General features: G+C 42.8%; 1 protein-coding gene across 4 annotated transcripts in view; it reads right to left on the reverse strand.

Moving 5' to 3' along the window:
* Window positions 1-784: 784 nt before the first annotated feature.
* Window positions 785-15,211, reverse strand: part of Hivep1 (HIVEP zinc finger 1) — a 148,535-nt gene continuing 134,108 nt past the window's right edge. For all 4 annotated transcript variants that reach the window (XM_052727249.1, XM_052727247.1, XM_052727248.1 and 1 more), the window contains 2 exons: window positions 3,913-4,418; window positions 785-2,422 (listed from right to left, as the gene is read on the reverse strand). In XM_052727249.1, the coding sequence (XP_052583209.1) occupies window positions 1,295-2,422; window positions 3,913-4,418 (1,634 nt within the window). In that variant the 3' untranslated portion in view covers window positions 785-1,294. The remainder of the gene's footprint in view (window positions 2,423-3,912; window positions 4,419-15,211) is intronic.

Raw genomic sequence — 15,211 nt, forward strand, 5'->3', positions numbered from 1 at the left:
AGTACCTTTCCCAAAACCAGAAGTGATCTTCAGGGTGACTATCAAGGTGTCTCCAAAGTCCTCACAGACTCTCCCGTCTGACATAGTCTCAGTGGCTTCATGAAGAGAACATGTAAACCTATGACATACTGCCCTAAAGTTGTGCTAAATATTCCAATCCCAACACCAAATAGTTTCCACACAAACCTGGCACCTGCAATCCGTAGATAATAAGGCACAGTCGCAGTGAGAATTGTGGCATCCACCACTTGCCATCTTCCTAAATGACCAAGATGGATTTCTCAGGATAGGAGCAATCATTTCTAGAGTCACTTAAATTACAGATCTAGGTTTTTCTCACCGATAACTTGGGTCCTTTAGGGTTTGGTAGTGGACAGAACTCTACATAAAAGCATATCTGAAAGAAATAGGAGCCCTTGACTAAGGAACACAGGGTTGAAGAGTGGGAGGGAGCATTGTAGGTCTCATGACTGTTTTTCACTTAATTTACATTTTCCATAGCCACATTTAAGGTCTTCATTCTTTTCAGGATGTCAGTTTTATGCATTTATGGAAAATATTAAGAATTCAATCCTCTAACAAGTAAAAAGCTACAAAACTACACCTGACAATTAGGACAATTATTTGTCTTTAGCTCCCGATTGCTGGGCTCCAGCACATTGCACAGGGAAAGAGACCACTAAAGGTTTGTCTGTCAGAACTAAGGACCAGCTGCGGAAGGCACAGACCTGGGAGCTACTTTCCCAAAGAGGCTTAAAGACAGCACGACTTAAGCACCACTGAAGTCGGTAAACAGTATTTTACTGAAACAGTTCGTAACACAGAAAATCTGCCTGAAGTGTACAGTTACTGTCTTACACAATGACAGATCCATTTGCAAAGACTAATATGAATACAATAAATATGGGGTTTACATACTAATTTATACACAGAAACTGCCCCACAGCCATAAAAATTTATATTTAACAGTGCAACATATAATTTAATCATCTGATTTATTTGACAGGTTTCTACTAAACACAACTACCTGGTTTTCATATACATATATAACATATTTGTATGTATATAGACATTCAACCATCTGTACAGATTCTAAACATAAAACTCCTAAAAGGCACAATTGTCTATACAACATGTACAAAAATGGCTGGAGTTGACACAAAACAACAATTATTGGTCAAAAGTTCATGATTGCACAAAGATTAGTCATGAGTTTATGTCAGAAAAAATGTGCTTTAAGGAAAGGGTTTTCAAAAAAACCTGTTATTAAAAAAAATCAATAAAAAATAAACCACTAGGTTGCTATGACAAGCCTGTCCTCGTCATCATCACTGCTCACGTCGCTGAAGTGCACGATGGGTTGCCTGTGGGGCCCTGGGGGTCTGAGAGCTGGTCTGTCTGAGGGGAGCGATGGAGAGCCTGAAGTTGGGGCCTTCTGTATAGCTTCCGGCGTGGGTGTCGGCTGCGCCTGCGCAGAGGAGCGCCCGGGCAACACGTGACTCACTGAGACCGCCTTCTTGGTGGTGTCCATTTTGTTTGGGCCTTCAGGCTTTGCGTGGTCTGCCGAGGGGCCGGGCACTGTTTTGGGGGTTTCCTGAGGGCCTTCGGGTGACCCCTGAGGTGGCTCGGCGCTGTGTCCCTGGCCTGCGGGCGTCTGCAGCTCGGGCGCTTTGCTGTTGGAAGCCGCAGTCTCAGGGGTCCCCGCGCTGCCCACAGCCACTGGGCCGACCGAGGGGATCAGGGTGGGCAAGGCGATGTTGAGGATCTGGAGACCTGGAATGTGTGCCTGTGGGGCGGGGCTGCTCTGGGCAGGCGCATTAGCCAGAACCTGGAGCCCCACTGCATTGAGGGCCAGGCCTGGGGGGTGCACCTGCGGGCCCACGGTGGCGTTGGCCAGGCCCACGATATTGACCGTTTCCATACCCAGGGACGTGAGCGACTGCAAGGCTGGGGGACTTAGGTTCTGCAGGCCTGGCACATGGATTTGGCCGATGGGAATGCATGGCACAACACTGCTCAATTCAGCCACTCCGGTGGGGCGACTAGTAGTGCCAGAAACTTCCGTGATGGTATCCCCAGGGGTACCCATGGTTCTGTGAATGACACTCACAGCAGGGATGGTAAGCTGCATTGGCCCGGCCTGAATGGGTACAAAAGTGGAGTATGTGAGGCCGGCAGGCACCACATGAATACCGCCAACAGGAACCATGTTGTATGGGGTCCTTGATTGCTGCTGGGAATGCAAGGGGAGGTGGCTGAACAAATGCGTCTGAGAGGAAGGCAAGCCTGGAGGCGGATGCAAGGTTATTTGCTGCTTCGGTTCTTGACTGTCGGGGTGAGGTGAGACTGAGGAAGGAATCCTGGCTGCTGGCTGAGGGTTGAGCTGGGCTACAGCAGGCGGAAGTCTTACAGATGGTGAATCCTACAAGACAAGAGACAATGAGCCTTGCTAGCAGAGCTTCCTTCATCACAGCTAAAGTACTAGTGTTCAGTCTGTTCTTTTCTTAACTCTTAAGGAGTTAAGAGTATATGTTTGTATTGTAGAGTTGCTGACTTGTATTTTCAACAACAAAAATCTCCATTTTAATTTCTTTCCTACTACAATGCCAGAAAAACATTTTGTATTTTGCAATTTGCAAACCAGTTTCCTGGGTATTACCATTTGATACTGATAGATGAGCATGGTTATATTTTTATGTTGATGCTATTTTTCTGGCATCACCAGCACCAATTTATTTTAAAGACTAGGAAATGTTGAGAAATTGCCATATTAGTTGGCTGTGAGCATCAACTCAACTGGGAGAAAATTAACTGAAAAATTATTCACTCATGAAGTGAAGAGCTATTACTAAGACAAAGGTCTGCAGTTGTTCATTTATTTGCTCACTGATTCATAAGCTAATAACATGTCTACTAAAGACTGCATTTTCAGGCACTGGTGAGATGTGAGATGCTGAGATACAGCAGTAAGAACCCAGTGTTAGGGAGGGATGAATCTTGCCTATCCTCCCCGCTTCCACCCATGAGTGTTATCTAAATACTACCTTTTTCTTGATAATATATACATGAATTTGCATATATATATATATATATATATATATATATGTATTTGTTAAGGAGCTGCATTAGTTCACATTATAATTCAATTTCTGTATTAAACTGACAGATGAAGTTAGTTTAGGCTAGTATGTAAAATTATAGGTTTTTGTTTTTCTCTAGTGGAAAACATCTTTTCCCAATAAGAAAAACATCCTACTGCCTTATTAAACACATAGGAGAGGGAAGAGAACTGTCAAGGAAAGAGAATTATGTGTTGATTAGGAAGCAGCCATGGAAAAGCGTGCAGCATACTTCCTGAACTTCTCTGGAGCTGGTGTCTGGCCCTGAGCTGCTTCCTGGAAGGAAACTTTCCCAAGATCTCCCAGCAGTTTGCTCATCCAAACAACATGAATTCTTGAGTCGTGTTTGTGTCAGGTTAATTTTGTCATGAAGCCTGCTAACTACTGTCCACAGGAGCAGACCAAGCACAAGATCTGGATAACATGCTGCAGACGCACCATATCCACACTAGTGAAAAACAAGTCAGCCACTGGACTCTTAAGTCTCGGGATGTGAGTTTACAATTGGTACATACAGATTTTATTGTGATTTTTAAAAACAGCAAATAATGAAGGAGTATTTTTAAAAGAGGCACCACAAGCTATAATACAATATGTGGATTTTTGTCAATATAATTAACAGTGCTTTAACAGACATAAATGAATTCTGTCACTGGCTATAACAACAAAAAGGTACATACTCATATGGTCATGAATGACTTTTTAAATCTATTAGGTTTAATCTATTAGGTTTTCCTAATGGAATAAGAGGAAAAAACAAAAATAAAACAAAACCCAACCACTGCTCATCTACCTGTATTGAAGCAACAGTCTTTGCAGCTGTAGGACTTTTCAGAACATCAGATTCAGGGTAATCCACAGACATCTGATGGCCAGGAGACCTGGGGGTAACCTCTGGGGACCTGGAAGTGTCTACATGAGGAACTATTTCATGCTCATCTTTTGCAGTATGCTGCGTGGCCTTTGCTGGTAAATCTGTCCTGTTGGGATCAATCTGTACTGTGCTGAGGACAGTCATCTTAGTGAGTAACGCTCTAGGCAGAATGTCCATGGGGTCTGTGTGTGCCCCTGAGAAGCAACTGGGAACCCTAAGGTCCTCTTCTACACTCCCAGGATCCTGAAGGCCACTTCTGGATGGAAGATGCTGTGGGCTGGCTGTGACTGAGGGTGCTGCTGAGAGGCCAGACTCTGCCTGGCTGTCCTCATCATCCTCTTCATTGTCATTATCATCCTCATCGGGGCCATCTGATTCTTCAAGATCATATCCAGACCGCTCATAACCGAATCTTTGCTTTTCATCTGATGTGACAAACAAGAAGATTTGTTATAGAATGTTCTACAATTACACAAACACAATGTTTTCACTTTTAGAAGCTTGGCAACACTGTGAAGCATATTGAAGATGGGGCTACCCAGAGCACACACCAGAAAAATGACAAGTGGCAGCCAGTCAAGTAGCAGGGACTAGGAGGACGTGAGGATAAGGGCCATGGTCAGGGTAGCAGGGAGGTACATGAAATGAGCCTTCAAAGAGAAAAGGACAAGCCAAGTGTGGGATGTAATAAAAGGAAATAAAGCCTCAAATATTTTATTGGAAAAATTCTTAAGTATGACAAAAATAAAAAAAGATCAACTTCTCCTAAGCTTTTTTCTATTTTCCTATTGTCAGATCCAAAGGAAACCCCATTTCTCCAAATTCCGAAAGGCAGAAGGGACAGATGGCTATCTGTGGTACCCATTAGCATACCATAGCAAGCTGGCCTCTAGGCTCCCTCAGTATTACATGTAGTTGTTACACAGTTCAAAGTCCATCCCAGCTCTTCTTACCTCTTCCTCTACCCTAACTTCTCTAGCTCATGGACTTCCCTCCCCCAGTTATTGATTCTCTGTGTAATTCTATTTTCAATGTTCTCATTCTGTCTTCCTCTTGGCCTCCTTCTCTCCCTCCCCCTTCTTGCTCTCTCTCTATGCCCACTTCACCCCCACCACTCTGCTCTGCCCCTGCTTCTCCCCTGGCCAGGTCCAAGCAGCTGGCTATGTTCAGTCTACCACTTTCTCTCTCTGCTCTAGACTCTTCCAGATGCCTCTGGCTGTTCTCTCAGATCTACAATAAAAACCTCCTCTTAACCATGGAGTAGTCATGTCATGAATTTATACACCTATCTCTTCCTTTTATTAAAGAAATTAATATACTAATAACACTTTGATGGTATTTGACTTGTTAGTAAAATAATTTAAATATGAACTGTATTTGAAACATGTTTTAATTGATTTCTTAGTAATAATGCTCATTTGATGTTTAAAGCCTTATCCCCCAGCCCTGTGTGTGGGAGGGGTGTGCGTGGGGGGGGGCATATATCACCCATGCAGCTGCACGTGGAAGCCAAAGGTTGACATAGTTCCTCAGTCATTTCTCCTGGTTGTTTTTTGAGTCTCTCACTGAACCTGAGACTTGTTTCAGCTAGACTGGCTTGCTAGTGAACCTCTGGAAGATCTGCCTCTGTCTCCTTCCCAGCACCATGGTCAGAGGCATACGCTGCTGTGCTCAGCTTTTTACATGGGGTCCTGGGAATCTGAACTCAGGTCCTCATGCTTGTGAAGCAGACCCTTTACTCACAGAGCCATCACCACAGGCCCCTCTTCTCTTTCCAGAAGTTACTGACACTTCTTCTTGTGTCTATATGACTTGACCCATTTCTTACAAAAAAATGAAATAGTATCTAAAAATATTATCATTAACACCAATATCACTTTTCAAGAAATAGTCTAGATGATTCAAGTGACAGTGTCAAAATTTTCATGCCTTCACGTGAAGCTAGGTTAAAAAAAACTGCAGTATTTAAAATCATGCGAAATGGAAAGCTAACATTTAAGGGAGAGATGTGAAACTATCTACACTATTTCTTTGTCACTAGCCCACACGGATGTCAGACCATATATGGTTTAGTTGTGTGTGATACATTCTAATTTTTTATTAAACTATGATACTGGTTTCAATTTTGGATTGTGGTAAAAAAAATAAAAATTAAGCAGAGGATGCCAGAAATACTAGGTTTTATCCTATGCACGGTTCTGAATAATGGGGTAAGATTGTTCCCAGCTTGCTCTGTCTTGCCTGGAACATGGATCAGCCCTTTGCCCAGTGGTGAACAAAGATCTGCCTGCTACTCACTTAGTAGACTGTCTTGGTAATAGGATGTACAGAGTGTCAAGTACTGTCGGGTGGGCTGCTGTGTCACTGAAATGTCTAACACTATATAAACAACACCCACATCATTCATCTCACTTCATCTCAGCCCTGGGGCTTTGCATGCATCATTTTGCCATAGGAAGAAGTGTGAACACAGTGCAGAAAATACCTGAGAGGTACACTACATAATTTTCATTATTATAATGGTATAACTGCTTTAGTCTATGCATTATTGTTGCTAATTCTTTACTGTGCCCATGAAAACCAGCATGAAGTACTAGCTGAAGGTGCAGGTATTCACTGGATTCATGGGAAGTGTTCCACCTGGAAAGGGAGCCCACTCCCTTTGAAAAACAGAAAAAAATCAAACAGAGAAATAGGTAGTAGATATTTTTACTGGACTTCCCAAGTATTCATTTATTTTAATATTATTTTTTCTGCATGGCAGAAATAAATTCTTACAAAGATAAATTCTTACAGAAAAGTCTTATAGGAACTATGCACCGAAACACTGGAGGGTGATTTCTAGGGGATGAAAAAGACTAGAATGTTTTTTTGTTTTGTTTTGTTTTCAAGGTTCTACTATTATGTTGTAAAATAAACAGAACAACATTAATTAGTTGAGTCACACTCAGAGCCCATGCTGGAATGAGGGATTTCTGGATCAGTACCTGGGAGCTCTGGGTGCCTCAGAAAATGGGGAAACAAAGGACAACAAGGAACTGGTTGGCCAGAAGAGGCTACTGAAGAGGAAAGCTTCATCAAATGCTAACTTCCTGCCAAGTCTAGCTAGGCTGGATCCTGCTTACGCTGAAAATCATTGCTTTGTAAAAACATGAGAGTAGACCTAACTTTACATGCATGACTTTTTCCCCACTCAGCAAAGAACTGAAATTTGAGACTATCAATAGCCCAAATCTCAGGCAAGACAGTGTCTGCAAGGCAACAGACAAGAGTGTGTCACTGAGGATAACGGAAACAGAATACTGGCCAGAGGAGTTCATCAAAATGGTCAACAGAATCAAAGTTGTTTCCGGCCAGGTGTCTGCTGTTAAGACTGGAACAGCGATGGGGATCTTGAGGTGCCTACACCATGGAGCTCATCTAGACATTCAGTGCCAAGTGCTAAGAAGTGTTCTATTTGGCTCTGATCTGGGAAAGGAGCAGCAGCCTCAGGAGAGGCAAAGAACTTCACTTGGGCCCTTCTCCCCTCTCCACTGTAGAAACCAAAGTCTGATTTAGTGAGGTAAAGGACAATGGGCACTGATGGTCTCAGACGCTGGTGACATTCACTGCAATGTGGGAAAGAAACAGGAGGAAACAGAACTTTCATCCTTGTGCGAAGAACAAGACTATTGCCGGGCCTGGGGAGGGGGAGGGGACCTAAGCAACTGGAGTCCAGGAAGCCAAGAACACAGAGCACGCACGTATGGAACCCAGTGAGAACAGAAGTGTGCACTATTTTCTGCTTTTATACCCAATGCCAAGCTAAGGAGCTTGGAAAGACAGCTCTCAGTACAGGGAAGGCAGGAAGGGCCAGAGCAGAGACTGAATCTGAATCACAGCCCCAAAGGAAGACCATCAATTGAAATACTGAACAGACACCATTCTTGTAAACCAGCCCCCATCCAAAGCACAAGGTATCTTAAGAGGAACATGAAACCTTCGTGCAGTGACGACAGACAACAAGCATCCAAATCTTTAATGGGAAAAGATGAATAACATGCAATGCCCAATGGGAGTGTCAGTTTAGAGATGGAAACTATAGCATGAGTAACCAATGTTGTAACACTAGGGCTGGTAGGACATACCACCAATCCCCACCAACCACCAAAGTTGAAACCAGCCTGAGAAACAGAAGAAGACTCTATCTCAAAAACAAAAAAATTACGGATGTAGCTCAGTGGTAGAGCGCTTGCCTAGTAAGCAAGCATTGAGAGGACCTGGGCTCCATCCTCAGTACCATTAAGAAAACTGAAAAATGAAACTAAAAAATAAAATGCTACACATGAAAAATAATGTAATAACAGGGGTAAGAAGATTGACTAATTCTATGCAGACTGAAAATGACTTTAAAGATAGCAGAAATGCAAAAATTCTACCACTGCTGGAGAATGATGGGTGATGGCAAGGAGTGGCTGTTTCTTCAAAACATAATTGGTCTTACTGTATTACCTTACTTCTAGGTCTCAAACTCCAACTTTGAGTCACATGAAAGTTTCTATAGTATAATCTCCACAGACCAGAAGCAACTCAGCTATTTTTTAATGGGCTGATGGGTAATGAGATGCAGCATGAAGCTTTGATGGAATACTACCGAGTACAAAGAGAGGGAAATGCGACTCGGTGTTTTAACTCTTCATGTTTCATTACATCAAAGAGGTTAGACCCACAAAACTACATAATCTAAGATTTATTATTATTATTTTTAATTATATACATAGGAAAGTGCATACCTGCAGGCCGGGAATTTTGGGTCCCCCTGGAGCTGGAATTACAGGTAGTTTTGAGCCCCTCCACCCTGGACATGAGTGATGGAAACTGAACTTGGGTCCTTTGGCAGGGCAGCAAGGACTCTATGCCATCCCAAAAGCTCATGTTTTATACTGCCTTTTCCATGACATTCTGGAAAGGGAAGCTAGGTGGGTAGTTGCAAAGGTTTATATGAAGTGGCCATGGGGTCTGTAGGTGACAGAACTATCCTACATGGAACTGGGCATATGAGCACATAATCCTATACATTTGTCAAAACCTATAGTACTATACACAGTGAATAAACTGAATTATACATAAATTAAATCAAGCAGAACCTGGGTGAGCTAAAAATATAATGCAAGGAGACAATTCAGTAACCACATAAGGGAGATGGGAGGGAGGGTCCTGATCCCTAAACCCCAGCCAAGACATGACTACATATTGAGAAGCCTGATTGCTGAGAACTGTGCACACACTGAACTGTGATTGCAAATCTGTCTCACTGGGGTGCAGGTGAGGACCTCCAAAACCAGTCCACTTATGCTAGAGCTGAGCCAATGTGGCCAACTGTAGAGGAGACCAATTATAGAAGCAGCCCTGGTGTCTCACTGTGCATAAAGGAAGTCAAAATGAGGGAAACAGCAAAAGCAAGGATAAATATGGGGCAGAACGAAACAGGAAGTTTCAGTATGTATACAAATAGGGTGTGTGCCTGTGTACACCAACATGCACACATGTATTGCCTAATTAAACCCAATGATTGCTGTACAAAGAAAGAGGTGGCAGTTGGTAGTAATGAGTACACCAGCCAGCAGCTGGGTCTTGGTTCCTCCAGCAAAAAGGACTAGGGATTCTTAGGGAAATGAATGACTCTGGGGCTAGAACTTCTTGGGGTGGGTCCTAAAGAAAGGAACTGCTTAGAAAAGACGATCAGTTTGGATCAGACCTGAAGGGCTCTTACTGTCTACGGCCAATACTGGAACCTGAGCGAGACATTGGTTTAGCCACAGGACCTGCTAATGAGCCCACAGATGCAAGTGGATGATGAAGAAAGTAACTCCATAGAAAAGCTCAGTTAATAAAGCCACAGTGATGCCACCGACAAGATCAGCATTGGATAAACAGGGTATGCAGGTTTCAAAGTCCTCCACAGTTATCCAGTACTTACGAAGAGAAGACAGTTAAACTACCAGTACAGGGTACTAATAGATGCCACCTTAGACCTGGACAATGTGAGTCAATAATAATGAGCTGAGGTCAACTCCAGTCTCTGTAAGTGTGCGATGGTCATGTGAGACTACCACACAAGGGAATCTGGGTAAAGAGTGTTTAGGAACTTTCCATGATAGATTTACAATTTTCGTATGATAGAAAATATATTTTTAAAAAGTTAAAAAAAGAAAGAAAAACTGTCAGTGCTTCTGAGTCTTGGTTTTGTCTCATAAACCTGACTAGGTCCTCTAGATTCTGTGGTCATAGGAAGACCTCTCTGGGAAGCATCTTCCCACTGTTTAATAGGTGTCAATTCTTTTTTTTTTTTTGGTTTTTCCGAGACAGGGTTTCTCTGTGTAGCTTTGCGCCTTTCCTGAATCTTGCTCAGTAGACCAGGCTGGCCTTGAACTCACAGAGATCTGCCTGACCCTCCCTCCCGAGTGCTGGGATTAAAGGCGTGCGCCACCACCGCCCGGCCAAGAGTCAATTCTTAAAATGAATTCTAACTCTTCTACTGATTAATTTCGAGGCACTGAAAATTATGGTATCCGCCCTAACCTAGATTTATGCTTTACATTTTTTTTAACCATCCAAGAGTAGTGTTCTGCTTCTTGCATTTCTTAACCAATTGTACACATGAAAGCAACATGGCTCCACTCTCATTCCAGCCATCTATACCAGTAGAGAACCTAGCTTTTAGCACGAAATACAAGCAACACCACCTGATCATAATTAAAGCACTAATTAAAGGTTAGAGCAAGTGGAAAATGCAGTTAATGAGATTTATTGTTGCACTACAGCTCACAAGTGTTAGACTTGAGATTCAATCCTCGCTGTCTATGCTAAACACTTCCATTCAGTCATATTTAAAATTGACTACAGGATAAGCAGAAAGGTCAACAATAGATTATAGTCATTAAGCTAGCTTATTAAAGATACACATGAGCTCCTTGTTTATAGGCAGAGACACTAAAAGCTTCATATAATTATTTGATTATATATAGCGGACTATATGAAACACAGTCTCCAAGGAGAACATAAACTAATAATTGAACTTAATTTCATAATAATGCTACACCTTCCTAACTATCAAAGTTTAAGAATGAGTTGTCAGGGTTAGTTGTAACTACAGGATGGCTGCTCTGGACTGTCTTCCTAGACAGAGCCATAAGCCTGAAAAGCAGAGAGCACCTAAGGAGAGGCTGGTATTCTTTTCTTACAGCTTTCTTCCCAGAGTTTGGAGAGAAGGGTGCTTCTTTCTCAGAATCAGTGTCTGTAATTTCCCAGAGGGAAAGACGCTTGTCAAATTTTTGGAAATCTACAAATCATCACCTATTTGTCAAACAAGGCCAATATTTTGGAATAAAATAAAATGATAAGGTGGGTAACATACCTGAGCAGAACATACAGGTTCCTGGAGACATATGAACAAAACTCTAAGAACCTTAGCGAGCCAGGCCGTAGGAATCATCCCACCTGAGGCCAGCTTGCTTGGCATTGGGGTTATTTCCAGGACATGGGCAGCTAAAACATTAAAAAGAGTCAACTCAACCCCAACAACTGTTACCCTCTCAGATATCCTTGGGTGGGAGAAGGGCCTTGTACATGGTGGCTGAACCTTATAAACTCTCCACACTTCAACCAGGAATGTCAGTGGACCCCATGTTGTCTCATACAGGTAACCACAGCTGCTCTGATTTCAAGGAGACAATGACATGTCACATCCTGACCACAGGGTTTCACAGCAGGACTCTTAAACAGCCTGGTCAGCTTCCAGAGAAGCCTGCTGGCACTGAATCAGAGGTGGTGTTCACTGAAGTGCCTGGTTGGTTTTTATTATTTTATTTAAAATGTTTTGAAATATTTATCTTATGTGCATGAGTGTTCTGCCTGCATTATGCATGTATGCTATGGGTATGCCGTGCTGACGGAGGCCAGAAAGGCTTCAGTATTTCCCTGAAAGTGGATTTACAGAGGGCTGTGAGCCATCACGTAGTTGCTGGGAATCAAACCCGGATCCCTTGCAGGAGCAGTACATGTTCTTAACTGCTGAGCCATCTTTCTAGCCCTGTTTGTGGCTTTTATCACTATGCCAGAGAAGATGACATGGTGAAGATTTGACCACTTCTCCAAAGACTCACCAAGTATGAATTTATGAAATTGCTCAGGCTATTTAACAGAGTAACTATGACAGCACTCTCAGTACATTGGTTACCAGGGCCTGGCAACTCTGGTCACTAGCACATGTGGCTCACTGCCTATTCCTGTAGAGAAGGTTTTGTGGGGACACAGCCAGGCTTGTTTGTATGCGGCAGTACAACTGGAGTTTGCTAATGGTGACAAATAACAGAGAATAGTGGTGCCTGGCATGTGTGAAATATTTACTACCCAGCCCTTCACAGGAAAAGGTTGCTGGGGTCCAGTTGTTTGTATTGTATTACCAAGTCGAAATCAAACCACCATGCTATGACAGTTAACAGATACCACACCTTACACAGGAAGTTAGGAAGCCCATAGGCTGGAGAGCATCCAAGTCAGCATGTGAACCCCAGTCCCCTGTCACTATTCCAACATGATAGACCGCCTTCTTCCTGTCATACTGCAGCTATTACTCATTTTGGTGTATATAACAGGAAGATAAATGCTATGGCTTTCCCTTCTGTTGCCATTAGAGGCTGTAGAAAAGACAGAAGACATCCACATTTGCTTAACAAATTCATAAATAAATGGCTCTTAAAAGCTCCACACAATTTGTTCATCTAGAGACATTCTTCACTCATTGTAAATGTTTCTACCACACGACTCAATTTTTAGATCACAAGAACTATTCCTTTTTTGCGTGTGTAATTTAATTTAAGGGGGAAGGGGGGAAGGGGGGAAGGGGGGAAGGAATCTTTTAACATAGCAACGTCTTTTTCTCCAAAAGGAATGCTTACATAAGCTTGCAACAAGACTTTCCTGAAGTTTATTTGGGAAACAACCTTCTTCCCAAGGATGCCAGGATGAGCCATAATCTGCCCCATCGCTGCCAGACAGTGACACCTGCTGGCTGAGCTGGAGCCAGAGCCGGAAGCAGCCCAGAAGACAGGGCCCCCTCCCCAACTCTTTCCTTATTATAGCTAGTCTGGTTTTGTTTTCCTCCTGGGTCAGGAAATCCAAGGTTGAAAGTCAAACAACAGCAACCAGGGGGAACATTTTTGTAAAGCCTGTGAATAATAGTTCTATTTAAATTATGGAAACAACCTATATGAACCCAGCGGGTCAGAACTGCAGATCTGTTAGTGTTAGGCAATAAACCGAAAGACCACCCTTGCTGTGTTGTTCATAAATAATTGCTATCAACACTATATTAAGTATACATCTTAAGGGCCATTATGGTTTCATATTCTACAAAGAAACTTTTTTAAAAAGCAATGGATGTTTGTGTAAGAATTCTGATGCGGGAGTCTACAGGCCGCATTTAGAAGGAAAATATTGCTACTGCTTTTCTAAAACGCACTAATTGTTTCTAAGGGTAAACATAATACAGGCTTTGAAACCTGCGGTCGGAATCATCATCTCATGCATAGAGGTCAGTACTTAAAATTCCACTGGAAAGCGCGGTTCTCCCTGTACTTGCCCTTTGAGGCTGCTGGCCCTGTGGTGGCAGCTGAGGGCACACATTAACATTCCTTGTGTTGAAGTCTAGCGCTCTGTTGATGAAAACATTCTTTGGATCAAAGGCTGAAAAGCAAACTGCTGGTGGCACCACTTTGGACACAAAGGTGCCAACTAAGACATATCCCTTAATACCCTCAAAACACAAGGGCAAAATTGCCGAGGCGCTATCATTTTATATGGTAAGAATATAGGAATGTGCAGTACGAGGGCTGGAAAGGACCAACTTTCCATGAGCATATATTGTAATAATAGCTTACATTGCTAATTGGAAGCTAAGTGGAAACAACTTCTAAATTTCAAATGTCCAAATTAAAATGGCTGGTGTACAAAAATGTCTATTTAACTCTGACTCACCTCTCTGAGTTTGCTCCACTGAGAACACCATCACAGATTCATACACTAGACATTAAAGAGGAAGCCTCTTTGGCTAAGGCAGGTAAAATCACAAAGCGCAGGGGTCTCCTGCCCTGTCTCACCCCATGTTCACCTTGACCTTCAATGAACACTGTCAATGGAGAACGTGCCCAAGAAAAACTCTCAACTGACTGACCCCTTGGGAGTGATGCCGTCATAACAGAAAACAGCTGTAGATCCATAGGCTAATCAGAGAGACTAAAGAGAATGCCTTGAAGACAGTGAAGCTAAGCTGGAAGAAATGTAGAGAGAAACCTTCAGTGAAAACCACACAGTGGCCAGAGAGCATGGCTGCTCTTTCGGAGGACCAGAGTTCAAGCTGCAGCACCCACGTCAAGCAGTTCTCCTGTAACTCTAGCTCCAAGGGATCCAGCGTCTTTTCTGGCCTCAAGAGCACCGTACACACATGTACAAACCCACAGTCAGACAAACGTGCATACACACAACAACAAAAAATCTCAACAACAAACAAAACAAGGCAGCTGTAAAGGAATAACTCACTGAAAGCATATTTATAAACTTGAAGTTTTCCCAGAGAGCTGTGCAGTTGACCAAGATATTACCAAACAGTGATGGTGTTTAAACAATGAAGAGCAGAAACTGTGCAGGTGCATGTGAGTGTAACGAGTCTTCATTTAATGAAGAAAAGCTCAGACATCTCTTGGTAATGATTATTTAAGTCCTAGAGAAAAGACCAGTTTGATAACCAGGACCCTAAATGTGCCTTTTAAATGTAAAAGCACTATTCTGAGGCTTCTGGAAGAGTCCACTCTCCTGAACTATGTCCTTCTGTTTGTTTTCAAAGACTTGTCCCATTTCCCAAGTCTGTAATAATCAAGACCTAAAAGTGGAGGGGCACTTTCATTATCCTCTTGGCCTTTGTGTGTTAAGGTCGGTGATTACCACGGGTGTGTACAAAACGTAACAGTTCTTCTTAATTCTCTTAGTTCTTTCTGTGTGTGTATGTGGTGTATACGTGTGTGCACAAGTTTGTGTGGTTGTGCTCACCTGCCAAGGGTCAGTGTCTGTTTTCTTCCTGGACTGTTTATAGTTGGAGACAACGTCTATCACTGAGTGCTCTGTCAGCTACACTGGCCAGTCAGCAAGACCTTGGGAGGACAGGAATGCACTGCCATGCAGA

Source organism: Peromyscus californicus, unplaced genomic scaffold, assembly GCF_007827085.1.
Source record: "Peromyscus californicus insignis strain IS unplaced genomic scaffold, ASM782708v3 Scaffold_8__1_contigs__length_139910024, whole genome shotgun sequence".
In the NCBI taxonomy this organism is placed as follows: Eukaryota; Metazoa; Chordata; class Mammalia; order Rodentia; family Cricetidae; genus Peromyscus; species Peromyscus californicus.